Here is a 14,012-nt window from a genome sequence, read left to right as displayed (position 1 = left end):
ATTGTGAGAAGATAATTAGGTCTGGGTTCTTTATTTAACGAGTAATATATTGTGAATGATGGATTTATTTTGTGATAATTAGGAATAGGTACTTTATTTAACTAGGATTTAAATATGATATTAGAAAATGAGGTCGTTGGATCATTTCTGATTCAGTTACGTTTTTAGAGACTTTTTCATGAAAGTTATGATATATGAAGATTATTACAAAAGCCTTGTTAAAAATAAAGTCTTATTATATTACCCAACCAAAAAACTCGAGCTTTTTTTTTATAAAATCCATTTGCATAGCTATGACGTAACCAAATCCTACGTCATCAACGTTGCACGGCTCGCAGAATTTTAAGCTTAGTTGTTCAATAAAAAATCCTATTTGCTTTCACTGGGCCCATGTATTCTGTATTCAGTCATTTTATTCCGATTTAGAATCGATACAATTCGAATTTCAATGTGATTAGGTAGGTTATACAATTATTCCGCTGTATCGGTAACGTTTCAATTTTGGATACGAGAAAAATTTATTGGCTCAAAAAATACGTAAATAATTATTTTAATAAAACCTGCTAAAACCCGGATTTTAAATAAATTCATGGAAAATCCTTACAGTAATAACCATGTTTCAGATATTTCATGCAGAATACCGAGCTTTACAAAAAAAAAAAGTATTAAAAATACTCTAGGTAGTACAAAAAAAAAAAAACTAGGTAAGGTCCAGATTGTATAAAATACTTCAATAATAGAATAATCGGAACTAAATTAAAACATCTGGTACATTTTCCATCGCTTTGATCCCAAAATCAGCAAAGAAAAAAAACAATTATTCAGTTAGAAGCCATTTATTAGCCTGATGCCCGTAATTGCGGTCTTGGATTCAATTTTGGGATTCCAGCCATATGGTACAAGCCTTTTAAATACAAAACAGCCATATATGTACCATACTACACACACTGCAGATTAAACAGTCGACCGACAGTTGGCCTGTTGGTAAGCAAAAATGTTTTTAAAGCAAATCATGTTTAAAATAAAAGTTTCGATCCGTTTGCTACTGGCTTAATACCTGATCTTTGTAATGTGCGTACTACCATTCATCTTCATACTGATTTATGAGCCCCAACAAACTATCGGCCGACTAAAAGTTTGCAGTGTGCTCTTAGAGCAAAAATTCACTTTCGGTGACATAAAAAGACAGCCTGAATTTTTAGTACACAGTACTAAGTATTTGGGATGCTAGACTTGACATCTGTCGTCAGAATCCTTTATTAAAGTCTGACCCAAACATAACTTGGGTATTATGGACAAGAAATATTTTGAAAATATTTTCGTATTAAGTTCTTGAGATTCTTGTACCAAATGCTGGTCAATTCTATATGAGAGAGTAAATGAAATTAAATGAGATTCTATGAGATCTAGTAAATCAAGACTATGTACTCTGCGTTAATAATTTATATTTGATGTATAATATTGTATTTATTGCTTTACCTACCATGGTAGGTACATCTCGTAGAGAAAGAAAATTGCATGGTCCTCAGCTGACAAAAAATATAACTTGTATACATCTAAGTACTATAAAAATTACCCTTCAGAATAAAATCTTAAGCATATTTATGGCGATTGTATAACTTCACTTATTGTCCGTTATAAAGCATGCGTATGCCTGCAATAGGTATACATATACATGCCAAATATGTTATTACAGTTTGTATCTTTTATGTATTTTATTGGCATACCAGTAAATAAGTAAAAATAAATAACTTCTATTTCGCAAAAGATAAATGGTACACCAAAAGGTGAAACACAGAATACCAATCACAAACCCGTTGTCCTGATCGATTGCTCGAAGCTCGCACTTCTATTTTACTTACAGCTCACTTAATGAACTCGGAGCATCCACTGGCCCCTTGGCTACCTCCCAACTTTAGACAGTCGAGCAAAAAACTTCCTACCAAAGTCGGTCAGAGTGCTATCAACTTTTATTAGTTTTCCTTTTTTAATGGTGACGTAATTCTATAATTAGTCGCACGACGTTAGAGCGAAAATTCGTATGTTTTCCGAAAGTTTGACTGTCGACTAATTCGTGGGGAGTTTCGTTTAACTAGTTTGGGTTGCAGTTTTGCTTTAGTTTTATTAAAATAGTTAAATTAATTGAACTATATAACTATATATATGTAGTTTTATTTATGTTTTTGTCATTTTTAGAATGTTTTATGGTATCATCCCTAAACCCAGTTGAAAAAACTCGCAGTATAAAAAAATCGAATAAACTGGGTAAAGTCGTTTATCGTTCTTTCAAAATTTAATATGGCATTCAAAAATGAACTTCCTCTCAATGCCATAACCAAAAGCGATCAAAAACCCATACAAAATTAGAAGCTAATATTAGTATGGTGACCATTAAAATCTCAATTTCAGCAACTCGACCAAAACATGGTTGGTTTATACCCCTCTTTACATAATGACCCCGCTTAACGCCCATTGGAGTCTATTCCTATTGAATAAACTCATTAGGGTTTCCATTCAACCGTGGTACCTCGGACAGGACCATGGTCCATTTCAATGGCTATATAAATACATGGTGGATCGATTATTACCTTCTTTCTAAGGGACGGAAAATCGTGGTTATTGGTTATGTGGGAAAAAAGGTAATATGAGAGGTATTTTATTTGTGGGTATTTTAATATCTCATTATATGTTTGGACGTGTGGACACTGAGAGTACCTAATCCTTCTTTCTGTGATTAAAAAAATATACTGATGCTGTCCGATTAATTTTGTCCTGAATTTTGGAAAAAGTTTATAAATAGTAGATATTTAAATAATACCTTATTTAATCATTATTTTCGCTTTTTCCTCCGAGTATTACCTTTTCCTACGCATATAAAAGTAGGCCATAAACAGTTAATCTAGGAAAAAAAACTTAATATAGCGTGATACAGGTACAAAACCTGATAATAACATGACTCGCATATTCTATTCACGTCGCCATCCAAACAGTGTCCTTAAATCACCGTACACATAGTCACACTACACCAACACATCGCAAAACCGACCATAACTTGTACACAACAGAGTTGAAATTCCGCTGTACAAATCTTGATTACGCGTGAAGCTTGAAATGGACTTTAAGCAGATGTTAATATGGTTTAATTTTGTTCGCAGGGGAGGTGTTTTGAGGCGTGAAAGTGGGATTATGCATGGACACGTGATCTAGCGATGTCTGCGGCTTTCCTCTTCGCGGCGCTGGGCGCTTTGGCTCTCGTCAGCCGCACAGGTGAGGAGGGACCTCTATTTATGTGCAACCACGAAGTATTAGGTTGTGTGACGTGCTGTATGCTGTTGTGGTTCTTTATTGAGTGTTTTTTGTGTTTAGAATTCTATGCCTGAAGTAAAACAATTCTTCTGTGAACTCACTGATTTATAACTTATAGGCTAATCATTTGTTATTATATGATACTAGTTTTCGGTCACGGTTTCAACTGCATCCTTAGGAAACTGTTTTCTGTCACCCGGATAAAAAGTAGCCTATCCTTGTCACTGGAGTAGTATACTACCTATCTCTGTGCCAAATATTGAAATAGGCTTCAGCCGTTTTAGCGTAATTGCGTAACATACATACAGATCTACTTTTGCTCACATATAGATATAGATTTTTTATATAGTACCCTAGCAGCTTAATTTTTACGGGAACAAATATAATGACCACCATAAAATGCTTTGATACCCTTAGTTTTGCAACCAGAAAAATCTACTGAACACCAGAAAAATAAAGTCTAAAAATGTAATAGTACCAGCTATTTTAGTCACGACTTCACTTTAAATTGTATTCGACCACCAAATTTAGTAAATGATCACCAACTCTTGACGACCAAATTAATGTATTATTTTTGCCTAAATAAGTCACTGTGATTGCCATAAAATGTAGGCTTATTACTTTGCTTATGGCTTATGTTTAAACACCACCCAAAAAAGTACCCATTTTACTACCAAAAAAATTCTAAACGGTTACCAAAATGGATAAATGGTCACCAAATAACGTTTCCAAAAATATTATTAGATAAAACCATTTTTTCGTATTATTGACTACTAAAAAAATATATGGACTCCTTTAAAATACACTTTAGCCCAAATATTATATATTGTCACTACTTAGATGATACCAATTATGTAATACCATGACTCCTAATTTGGTCATTTTTGTTGGACTAAAAAAGCTAACGATCTCTAGAATATTTCCCAAATACCAATTAATATACTGGGGTTCCCAAACGTACGTCGCTTATTTATTGTTATATGAATTTGTGTGTAACTCAGTACGTTTAAAATGTAAGCACGCAACATGCAGCAACATGGCTTCTGTCACGGCTCCGGCGCTGCAGGGCTCCGGCGGTCCCATGCGAGCTTATCGTCGCAGATGGTTTTCACGCTCACCACTGCAGCTTCGGCTTTCTGGCCGGCTCCGCCGGCCAGCCTCAGCCGCGGCGGCGAGCCTTAAAACTACCTGCGCCTCAGCTCGCAGGCCGCCTCGCCCCTCCGCGCCTACGCGGTTTTGAATTGCACTCTAGGGGTAGGGCAGACAAGACTACGTGGAGTCGGTTTTGCAGCGATTCGTTTTCGTCACTAACTTTTTGGTAGTAATATTAATCTTTTAGTTGGATAGAATTTGGTGACCATTAATCCATTTTGGGAACCAAAAATAATATTTGTGCGAGATTTGCGATTTTTCAGATGTTATTTTATTTTTTTTGGATCATAATATTATATACTTTAGTGCCCTTTTAATAAAGTCAATTTATTTTTTTTGGAGTTGTTTATTTTATTTGGTGCCTCAGCTTAGAGTCTTAAAAATTTTTTTGGTGACCGCCTAAATTATACCCTTTGCTTATTATCAAATAAAGTATTATGATGCCATATTAAGTTATGTGTCCGGCTTGCAATGTATGCTTGAGTGTCAGTATGACGAGTGACAGGGGAAAATGGAAGAAAATGACATATTGCGCCGACCCCAAGTTAAATTGGGAACAGGGCAGGAGAAAGAAGAAGAAGAATGTGTTTCTCAATACACTCCCTCGAAAACACACTCTTATCGCACTGTTTAGAGGCATGCAATAGACAATTTTCCACCCTAGTGCAGGAAAAGGGTCCCCATAATGTTATTACATTTATTGTATCAGGCCGAACTTATTTTTTTGGAGTCAGTTTACTTAAACAGGATAGCAAGATGTAAAAACTTTGATTATCATTTTATATTAAAACGCTGGTATAATTTTGATGATCATTCACTACTTTTGGTGATCATTTACTACTTTTGGGATAACAGTGATTTATTTGGACTCATTTTGCTTAAATAGGATAGCAGAATGTAAAAACTTTGGTTATCATTTTACTTTAAAATGGTGGTTTAATTTTGGTGATCATTTACTATTTTTGGCTTGCGCATGATTTATTTTGGAGTAAATTCACTTAAATAGGATAGCAAAGTGTTAAAACTTTGGTTTTCATTTTACATTAAAATGCGAGTTTCATTTTGGTGATCATTTACTATTTTTGTCTGCTATTTGTTACTATTTCTGGTGATCAGTTAAACATAAGCCAATTTTTACTAGCACTCGGCCAGTTTTTTCCGTGCTTTATCTTGATGTTTTGTTCTGCCAGCGTTAGGCAATATAAGTCTAGCTTTTGTACTGAACCTATTTGGCAACAGTGAGGCTTAAATCTCTAAATACATAGCGCTTTTACTTATTTTTTGTATTGTCCCTATTTTGGGCCACGACGAGGATATATATTTTTTATTCGTTTATTTTGGATTTTTTCACAAAAGTAGATGTTGGGTTTGTGTTAAGCTGAGTTTTTTTGTCCTTTAGTCTGACTTAGAGGAATGTGGGTTGCTAAAGTTAAATGTGTGAATTCTGGATGGATTGATATACATCGCAAATAATTGAAAGACGGTTTTGCCTAACCTTTTCTGAAGTAAGCAGGTACTTGCTAGATAGAGACGCCCAGTTAGTGGAATCGTAGGTACCTCTACTTTCATGGCATTTGGAAATATAATAATAAAAGTACGTTTTGAAAATTTGTTTGCACCTAAGTTGCCTCAAAAAAAATAAAATTGCATTATTATATTTTCGTAATTTCATAAATACTTACCTAGACTGGAATACAATTTTAATTTAATTAATCGTTATTGGCATTGTCTTTTCTTCACAGTAAAATAGGTTTCATTCAATAATAAAATTGGCTTTTAAAATAAATGTGAGATAAAAATAATAGCCTTTGCGCTTAAATAAATGGCCTACCGGTAAGTACCTCATATTTTCGAATGAATTGAAATTATATTTGTTTGAAGCTATTATATTATTAATATTTTATTTAAAATCATTTTTTTTTTATACTGGTCTGCTTTTATTAAGCGGGAGTTTTCAAATAGGTATAGTTATAGTGGTGTGTTGAATTTTTTTGAACCATTTTATATAATTATCCCTTTGTCGGATATCAAATCTATGGGTACAAATAATAAATCAATACCTACCAATTTAACAAGGAGAAAATATTTTTTGTTTGTTTGTTTGAACCCTAAATGCTCAGGAAACTACATTATCCCCAAATTACACAGGCTATGTTTTTATTCAGTCACGTAGCAGTAGTTTCCACGAGACACGAGTGAAATTGCGGGAAAACAGCTAGTCTGTAGGTAATAATTAACCGTGTAAAGAAGCAGTATCATCACAACTATTTTCACCTTTTAGCTACAGTGAAATAATCGGCAATTTAACATTTCAATTATTTAAAAAAACCAACAAAAACAATAAACCTCTCTTAACAGACGCCAAAATGATCTCAAAGCCACCACTAATTCGTACCGTCCCACCATATTTCACTCCAGTACTCCATTACTTTAGAGCACAAGGAAGCATTCACTTGATTACACGAGCATTTTAAACGGAGCTTACACAAACTTGTGACGTCATCTAAGCTCACCGAAATACAGTCAGTCGTTAACGCCATGAAATTGTCGTCCACTTAAGCCCTTCTCGACCTGGGTTCTCAAAGTGATCCAGATTTCAAGAGAAAGAGCTATATGGTCATGGAGAATTAAATGACTAGCGAAGGTGCCAAAACGAAAAATCGTCTAAGTAGCACGCCAAAATGCGGGAGGACGAGGAACGTTACTATCTTCGCTCTTGTACGCCTTCTATGGACCCAATTTTTTTTATAATTCCAAATTTTGTGGATGTATGGCGTCTGACAGAAAGGAATGGAAGAAAAAGACATGTTGCGCCGACCCCAAATGACTTGAGAAACCGGGCGGGAAGATGATGGTGATGAAATTTCGTTGATAAATGTCTCAAAAACGCGAAACGCCTCGTTAGTTCTCGTAAGTGATCATTTTGGTCATGTCCACCGTACGAATTTAACCTAGAAGGAGGCGTCTGACCTAGCTGCATTGTGGCATCTCCGCTCATCTCTCCTTACTCCGTGTATAAGACCTAGTACCGTCTGTTTTTCACTAGAAAGTGGATCACTTTAACGTCTGGTTATATGGTCTGTGACCTCTTTTCAGAACTGTAAACGTTTTGTTTTTGAGATGTGATACGGAGACGGATAAAAGCACGATGACAGGGTAAACAAGTAGTGGTTCTAATTAGTCTACATTTTAGATTGGCAAAAATACAGTATATACACATTTTTTATTTTTTAAAACATTAATATTTACTAAGATTGAGAATGGGGGCTCATGGCGTCACTTTTAGTTAAATATGTATGTGCTTAGAAGTGACGTAACATAAGATTCAATCGTGTTGTATCTTCGTTATTATTTGTTTGTGAGAGAAAATAAAAAATACCTCCATCCATTATTTAAGGATTATCTAAAAGACGGACACATTACTTTATTCATTCACTATGCCTATTGAAATATTTTTTGTCTGTTTTTTTTTTTTTAGTTTGATAAAATGGTGTCTGATTAATAGGACAATTTGTTAGTTTATATGAGAAAGGGGATTAGTGAATTGGTGCTGACAAAGACAAGTGGTGAGCTATCAGGTCTGATCGATTGATGAAACGTTTTTCTGCCCAAGTGACTCGGATAATGTTTTCTATTTAAGCTAGGCTCCGAATTGAAATCTGTCGGTGAGAATTGTTCCTTGAAAATCTTTTACTTCAAACCATGCGTATTGACTGAATTGAGAACCTTGATTTTGGGAAGTCGGTTAACAAATAACCAAACTAAAATAATTTTCATGTTATCGAGAGCAATCTGTGAAATACTTTTTATGGTTCCGTACCCAAAGGGTAAAACGGGAAACTGTTGTTTTCGCTCCTCTGTCCGTCCGTCCGTCCGTCTGTCACCAGGCTGTATCTCATGAACCGTGACAGTTAGAGTTAAAATTTTCCCAGATGATATATTTCTAACAAATACTGAAAACTAGAATAAAATAAACATTTTGGGGGCTCCCATACAAAAAAACGTGATTTTAAATAATGGTACGGAACTCATCGTGCGCGAGTCCGACTCGCACTTGGCCGGTTTTTAATTTATTACGCTTATTTATTGAAAGCAAACAAATCAGTTGAGTAAGGTCGTTTTTGTCCTAAATAAAACTATACCTTTTTTTATTAATTCTATCACATATGTACAAAAGATTTTATGTCAGCTTCTTACAACCATATTTCAGTTTCATTTTATTTCCTCCTTACTTACTTGGCAGTTCTAAAAATAAATACGAATACGTATAACATACAAACTGTGGGTTTGTAAAGGGCTCTCTTTTAGTTTCCGAGTAAAAGGGAGTGAGCATTTAGGGCGCTGACTTGAAGGAAAAGGGGGTGATTAGCCTAAGGGCCTGGGAAGGGACACCTATATGATTTAGTTAGATAAAAATGTTTCTACAGATTTCTTGAATAAATTGAACATATGTGGTAACTTTGATTTGGAAAGTAATATCGTGATATAATATTTTTAAGTCTGGTTAAAAAGTGTGTTCTATGGTAAAAAAAATAAATAAAAAATCTATGGTAAAACAATGACGGAAAGTATGAAAAATTTTGTCAATTTTGATCTTCTTGTTTTAAGAATAAAGCATCACAATATTTTTGTCTTAATAAAACTACATTATAATAGGGCAAGAAAGCTTCAACAAGACTTAAGAATGTCTTAACGCAAAATTCATTTATTTCATTTTTTCACCCGTAGCAACGTTAAACAGACTTTAATAGTTTTAGTGTTCTCTGCATTGACTTCTTAAAGTTAAACTCTGAACAAATATGAAGGCTTCGTGGTTTTCTAAGTTTTCTATCTAATGCGGGCGAAAAGTTCTGAAGTAAAAAACGTAAAAAAAATGTGGAGCAGTACAAAGGTTTTAGTTTTAACTTACATTAAGTGCTTAAACTTAAATTTTCTGTTCTTTAAAGATGTTAAATATAACTCAAAAAACGTTATATCTTTTGACCTATGTGATAATGGAGTAAGAATGTGAATAAACTATTTAAATATAGGATACTGATGTATTAAAATATATTAGACACATATGATGTTCCATTTTATATTTTTGCTTTTAATTATAAAAATCCTTTTTTTTACATTATCTATTTATAATCCTTTGCAAAGAAAGATGATTTTTCTTAATTATTTTGTGTATTAAGTAGATGGCTACACCGAATAAGCTTTGGTCCATACAGTTGAACGAATTGGACCGAGCAAATCTGACACAATTGTCTCTAGGATATTTTGCTTAATCAAAATCATCAATCAATCTTAATAATGTCATCTTTTAGGGATCCGTATTATCCGTATTTATTTTAGGAACGCACTGAGCAATATATCTTAACTATGTACTTTCAAATATTCTTATCGTTATACCTAATTATATGTATATATAATTATTTAACCTAAAAAGTAAAAGTAAGCCTACTTCATGTTAACATTAGAATATAGCTTTAAAATATAGTTTTTTACTTCAAGAACTTTTAAGCTCGTTCGTTCGGTACAGCCTTTTGATCGTCCTACTGCTGGGCACAGGCCTCCTCTCCCACGGAGAAGGAAACTAACATTTAAGTTAGATATCTAATATAAGTTAAGAAGAAACAAAAGAATAACACTAAAATACAGAACCCTCTGTTTTGTAATCCAACTTTACTTGACCGTTTTTTTCTCTTTTTCATCAAATATAAAAAGAAATCTTGTGTAACGTCCGTTAATGGGCGCCGGTCTTGATTGAAGTGGTTCATGACAAAATGTAATTTAGACCCTCAGTACATTATCTTGGCGCGTTATCCCTCCATCTGCTTTCTGGCTATTCTGGTTGAGTTGTTCCAGAATGCTATACGTTTTTTTTTTCGCTTGTAATTGAGCGGTGTTTGAATGTGTGTAGGTTTTTTATTTTGGAATTAATACAGTCAACTCATGGTGTAATATAAATTTTAAAAAAATAGGCTTAATCATTTGATCGATTAGACATGGACGATCTACCACATGGAATAATCTTTGAAAGGCGTGTCACAAAGACACACAAAAAATAGTTATTAAAACAATTGCTAGCCTACAAAAACCTATTACAAAAAAAAGATTACACACACATCCAAAAACCGCGCTTCCGAAACTCCGAAGAAATTAGTTCTATAACTCAGAAACACACAATAGTTGTCTTCCCCGCCATAATGTCATAATGCCACGAAGACAAAACTGTTCTAGTGCCGATATTAAACTTTGTTCCGTGATATTTATCGCGACGTTGTGACAATGTTGCTTCGTATTGTATTTTTAGTAGGTAGATATTGCTCGAGTTCTGTAGCAGATTCTTGCTTTATTTAGTGTGTAATTTTTAAATTGTTGAGGATATTGAATGGGGCGGTTTAGTTTGTATTGAATTTTTGTAAAAGGTAGAAGCATTCTTGCGTTTATTGAGGGTTATGGTAGACAACGTTTTAAAGATGTCTATTGTCTGTATCGACCTATTTGCGCAAATTTAACTTGTGTGTAGTGTTTTAAGACGTTTCATATTTTCACTATAAATTATTTTAGGTATATTTAGTATGCCAATTAACCAAAGTTTTTCGTGATATCAGCCAACCTACACATCGTCGAAGCTCTATTTTCACAAAACAGACCCAATTATTAGGTCATATTTTTTAATTTCAATTTCTTAAGTGGAACAAAGACGCGAAGAAAGTGTGCTAAAAATCTTAATTATTCTCTCTAATAACATAGTTTGCTTAATTAGCTTCTCAGTAGCAATTAGTGAAAGAGTTGACAAAGTAGTCGAGGCACACCTCCGACGTAGCTTCATTAAAACGTCATCTACATACTAAATTCAAATTTTCTTTGTGCAAGGAACCAAGATTTAGAGATGGGACGTGAGCGAACTCAAATAATTAGGTAGTTCGAAAAATTACACCGTGTAATCCGAACCCTAGTGATGTGCTTTGAATTCTATCGATAATTTACTAGAATCACATTTCAAAGTGACTTATTTGTGTTACGTGATCGTTATTTGAATAAGGAACTTCGTTTATAGAGGTGAAATGGATTTGTCAGTCAGTTTATGTATTCGTTAGAAAGTGGAGCAGGTTTTTGTATCGAAGTTAGTAATTTCCGGCTTACTTGATATTTGACTTGAGTTTTGGAGGACCTAATCAACGACAAGCACTTAACAGTCTTGTTCATTACACGTGTTTATTTTTTTATAAGTAGTATAGGTAGTTAATTCAGGTGCAAATATCAAATATTATATTAAATTAAGACGTTAATCCTTCTCCACGTGAGAGGAGGCCTGCTGTGCCCAGCAGTGACACGATAAAAAGGCTGTAACAGATCATACTATATTGCCAGTTTTTATTCTAAAAAGATTTTATAAAATCTAGCAGAGGCTAGTTATTTCAACTACATGTTTGTCCGAGCTGTTTTCTACATCGAGTCAACTCATTTATCGATATCTATAAATCTGTCCGAGCTGTTTTTCTGCATCGAGTCAACTCATATCGATAAATCGTTTTGCACATCACTAAAACGGAAAGCGAAGTTTCCACAAAGAGTGAGCAAGTTCACAGTCCCGGTGACTTAAGTGGCACCAACTTGACTTCCCGGTGGCAACGTGATGAGTTTCACAAGTAACATACTTTTTGTGTTTGTCGGCAAAAAGATAATGTGTAGGAGTTCTATTCACTTTTCGGGCTGGACTATCCTTTCATAAGACACATTGTGTTATGTAAAATATTATTTTAAAAATAATTTTGCTTGTTTGTTTTCACCTAAATATGCCGAAATCGATTTGAACTTTATTTTACTGGAAGCTGCACTATGCCCAAGTGATAAAGGCCATATTTTATACAGGTATTAAAGTAGTTTTGGCAAAAACTGTTGGTATAATAATTTTTGAACAGTGAACCTATAACTATATGACTTATTTTAATAAAGATTGGTAACAAGACATTTTTACCAATATTTCTGTTTCTGAGTATAAGTAAATAAGGCCAGAGAATTTCCTTTATTAACTACATATTATACTACGATATAACTATGTGTGAGATGCATAAACGATCGCTTACGGAAGCAGATGAGATCGTGTGATATCATAAACTAAAGACATCTACTGCGCGGATACGCTGACGGCTCAGGAAGAGAACGTCTAAACTTTGTATCGGGAACAATCTAGGTGATATGACACATTATAATGTTAACTAGTATATCTAAACTTGATATTATAAAGCTAAAGAGTTTGCTTGGAATTAATATTATAAAGCTGGCGAGTTATTTGTTTGAACGCGGTAATCTCAGGAACTACTCGGAAAAAAGTATTTCTATGTTAGATAGCTCATTTATCGTAAAAGGCTTTAGATGACTTTTTAACTGTGTGCTCAAAATACCCATGTGACGCGGGTGAAACTGCTAGTGGAAGCTAGTTAAAATTGTATTTAAAAAGGTCTTGGAATATTGGGTATAATGATGGTAAATATTAAATTAAATTCAGGGCAAGGTTAACATATATTTATTTTAAGATATTTTTAGGAAACATTCAATTAAGGTCAACGTTAATCCCACCCAAAACAAAAATGTGAAAGACTGCCAAGTTCGATAATATGGGAATGCTTCGCCTATAAAAGAAGTGAGATCTGAATAAGTACCAAGTTCCATACACATACCTCAGTTAAAAATAGTTACTTTTAATGATGTCACTTGGCAAGTTTTCACACTCCTAGTTATAAACCTACTAAACGCAATGAATCAAGTATTTAATTTTCTATTAAAACTTGCCAAGTAACATCATTAAAAAGTAACTATTTTTAACTGAGGTATGTTTATGGAACTTGGTACTTATTCAGATCTCACTTCTTTTATAGGCGAAGCATTCCCATATTATCGAACTTGGCAGTCTTTCACATTTTTGTTTTGGGTGGGATTTCATTTATTTTTGTAAGGTTGTTTATTTTATTTTTTTCTTATGATGAAGTTAGTTAAAGAAATGTCTCATTTATACTATCTTTCAGATTTTTTAATATGCACTATGTTTCTTACAAAGAAATGAACTAGATTAACTAAATGGACTAGATTTACCAACTGACTGACATGACATGTTATCATATATTATGTTCGTGGATCAACATTTGTTATTTTCGAAAGTGATTCACACTTGGCCGTTTTCAGATTTTTACTTTACTTTGACTAAATACAATCCTTTGTAACGAATTTCAGATCGGTACGACCATTCGAAGATATATTATATAAATATAGATAAATTTAGTTCGTTTTAGTTCCTTAGGGGTATACATTTACACCGGGTATAAAACACCTTCATTATTTTGAAACCGACTCACACTTGGCCATTTTCAGATTTTTCCCTTTACCTTGACATAAAGACCTACCTCCATGCCAAATTTCAAGTCAATACGACCATTGGAAGTGGTCTAGGTTTTTGATGAGTGAGTCAGTCAGTCAGTCAGTCAGTGAGTGTATAGTAAAAATAGCGATTTTCTGACGTCAATATCTCAAGACCTACAATAGGTATATTAATGAAATTTTGTATT

General features: G+C 33.8%; 1 protein-coding gene across 1 annotated transcript in view; it reads left to right on the top strand.

The window, feature by feature from the left end:
* LOC110376233 (zwei Ig domain protein zig-8) overlaps positions 1 to 14,012 on the top strand; it is a 182,136-nt gene that overhangs the window by 143,528 nt on the left and 24,596 nt on the right. Inside the window, exon 4 of the mRNA XM_064038087.1 lies at positions 3,156 to 3,267. Within this exon, the coding sequence (XP_063894157.1) occupies positions 3,210 to 3,267 (58 nt within the window). The 5' untranslated portion in view covers positions 3,156 to 3,209. The remainder of the gene's footprint in view (positions 1 to 3,155; positions 3,268 to 14,012) is intronic.

The sequence above is a fragment of the Helicoverpa armigera genome, chromosome 15 (assembly GCF_030705265.1).
Source record: "Helicoverpa armigera isolate CAAS_96S chromosome 15, ASM3070526v1, whole genome shotgun sequence".
Taxonomy (NCBI): Eukaryota; Metazoa; Arthropoda; class Insecta; order Lepidoptera; family Noctuidae; genus Helicoverpa; species Helicoverpa armigera.
The sequence above is the reverse complement of the archived record's forward strand: the minus strand, read 5'-3'. Positions and strand labels throughout refer to the sequence as shown.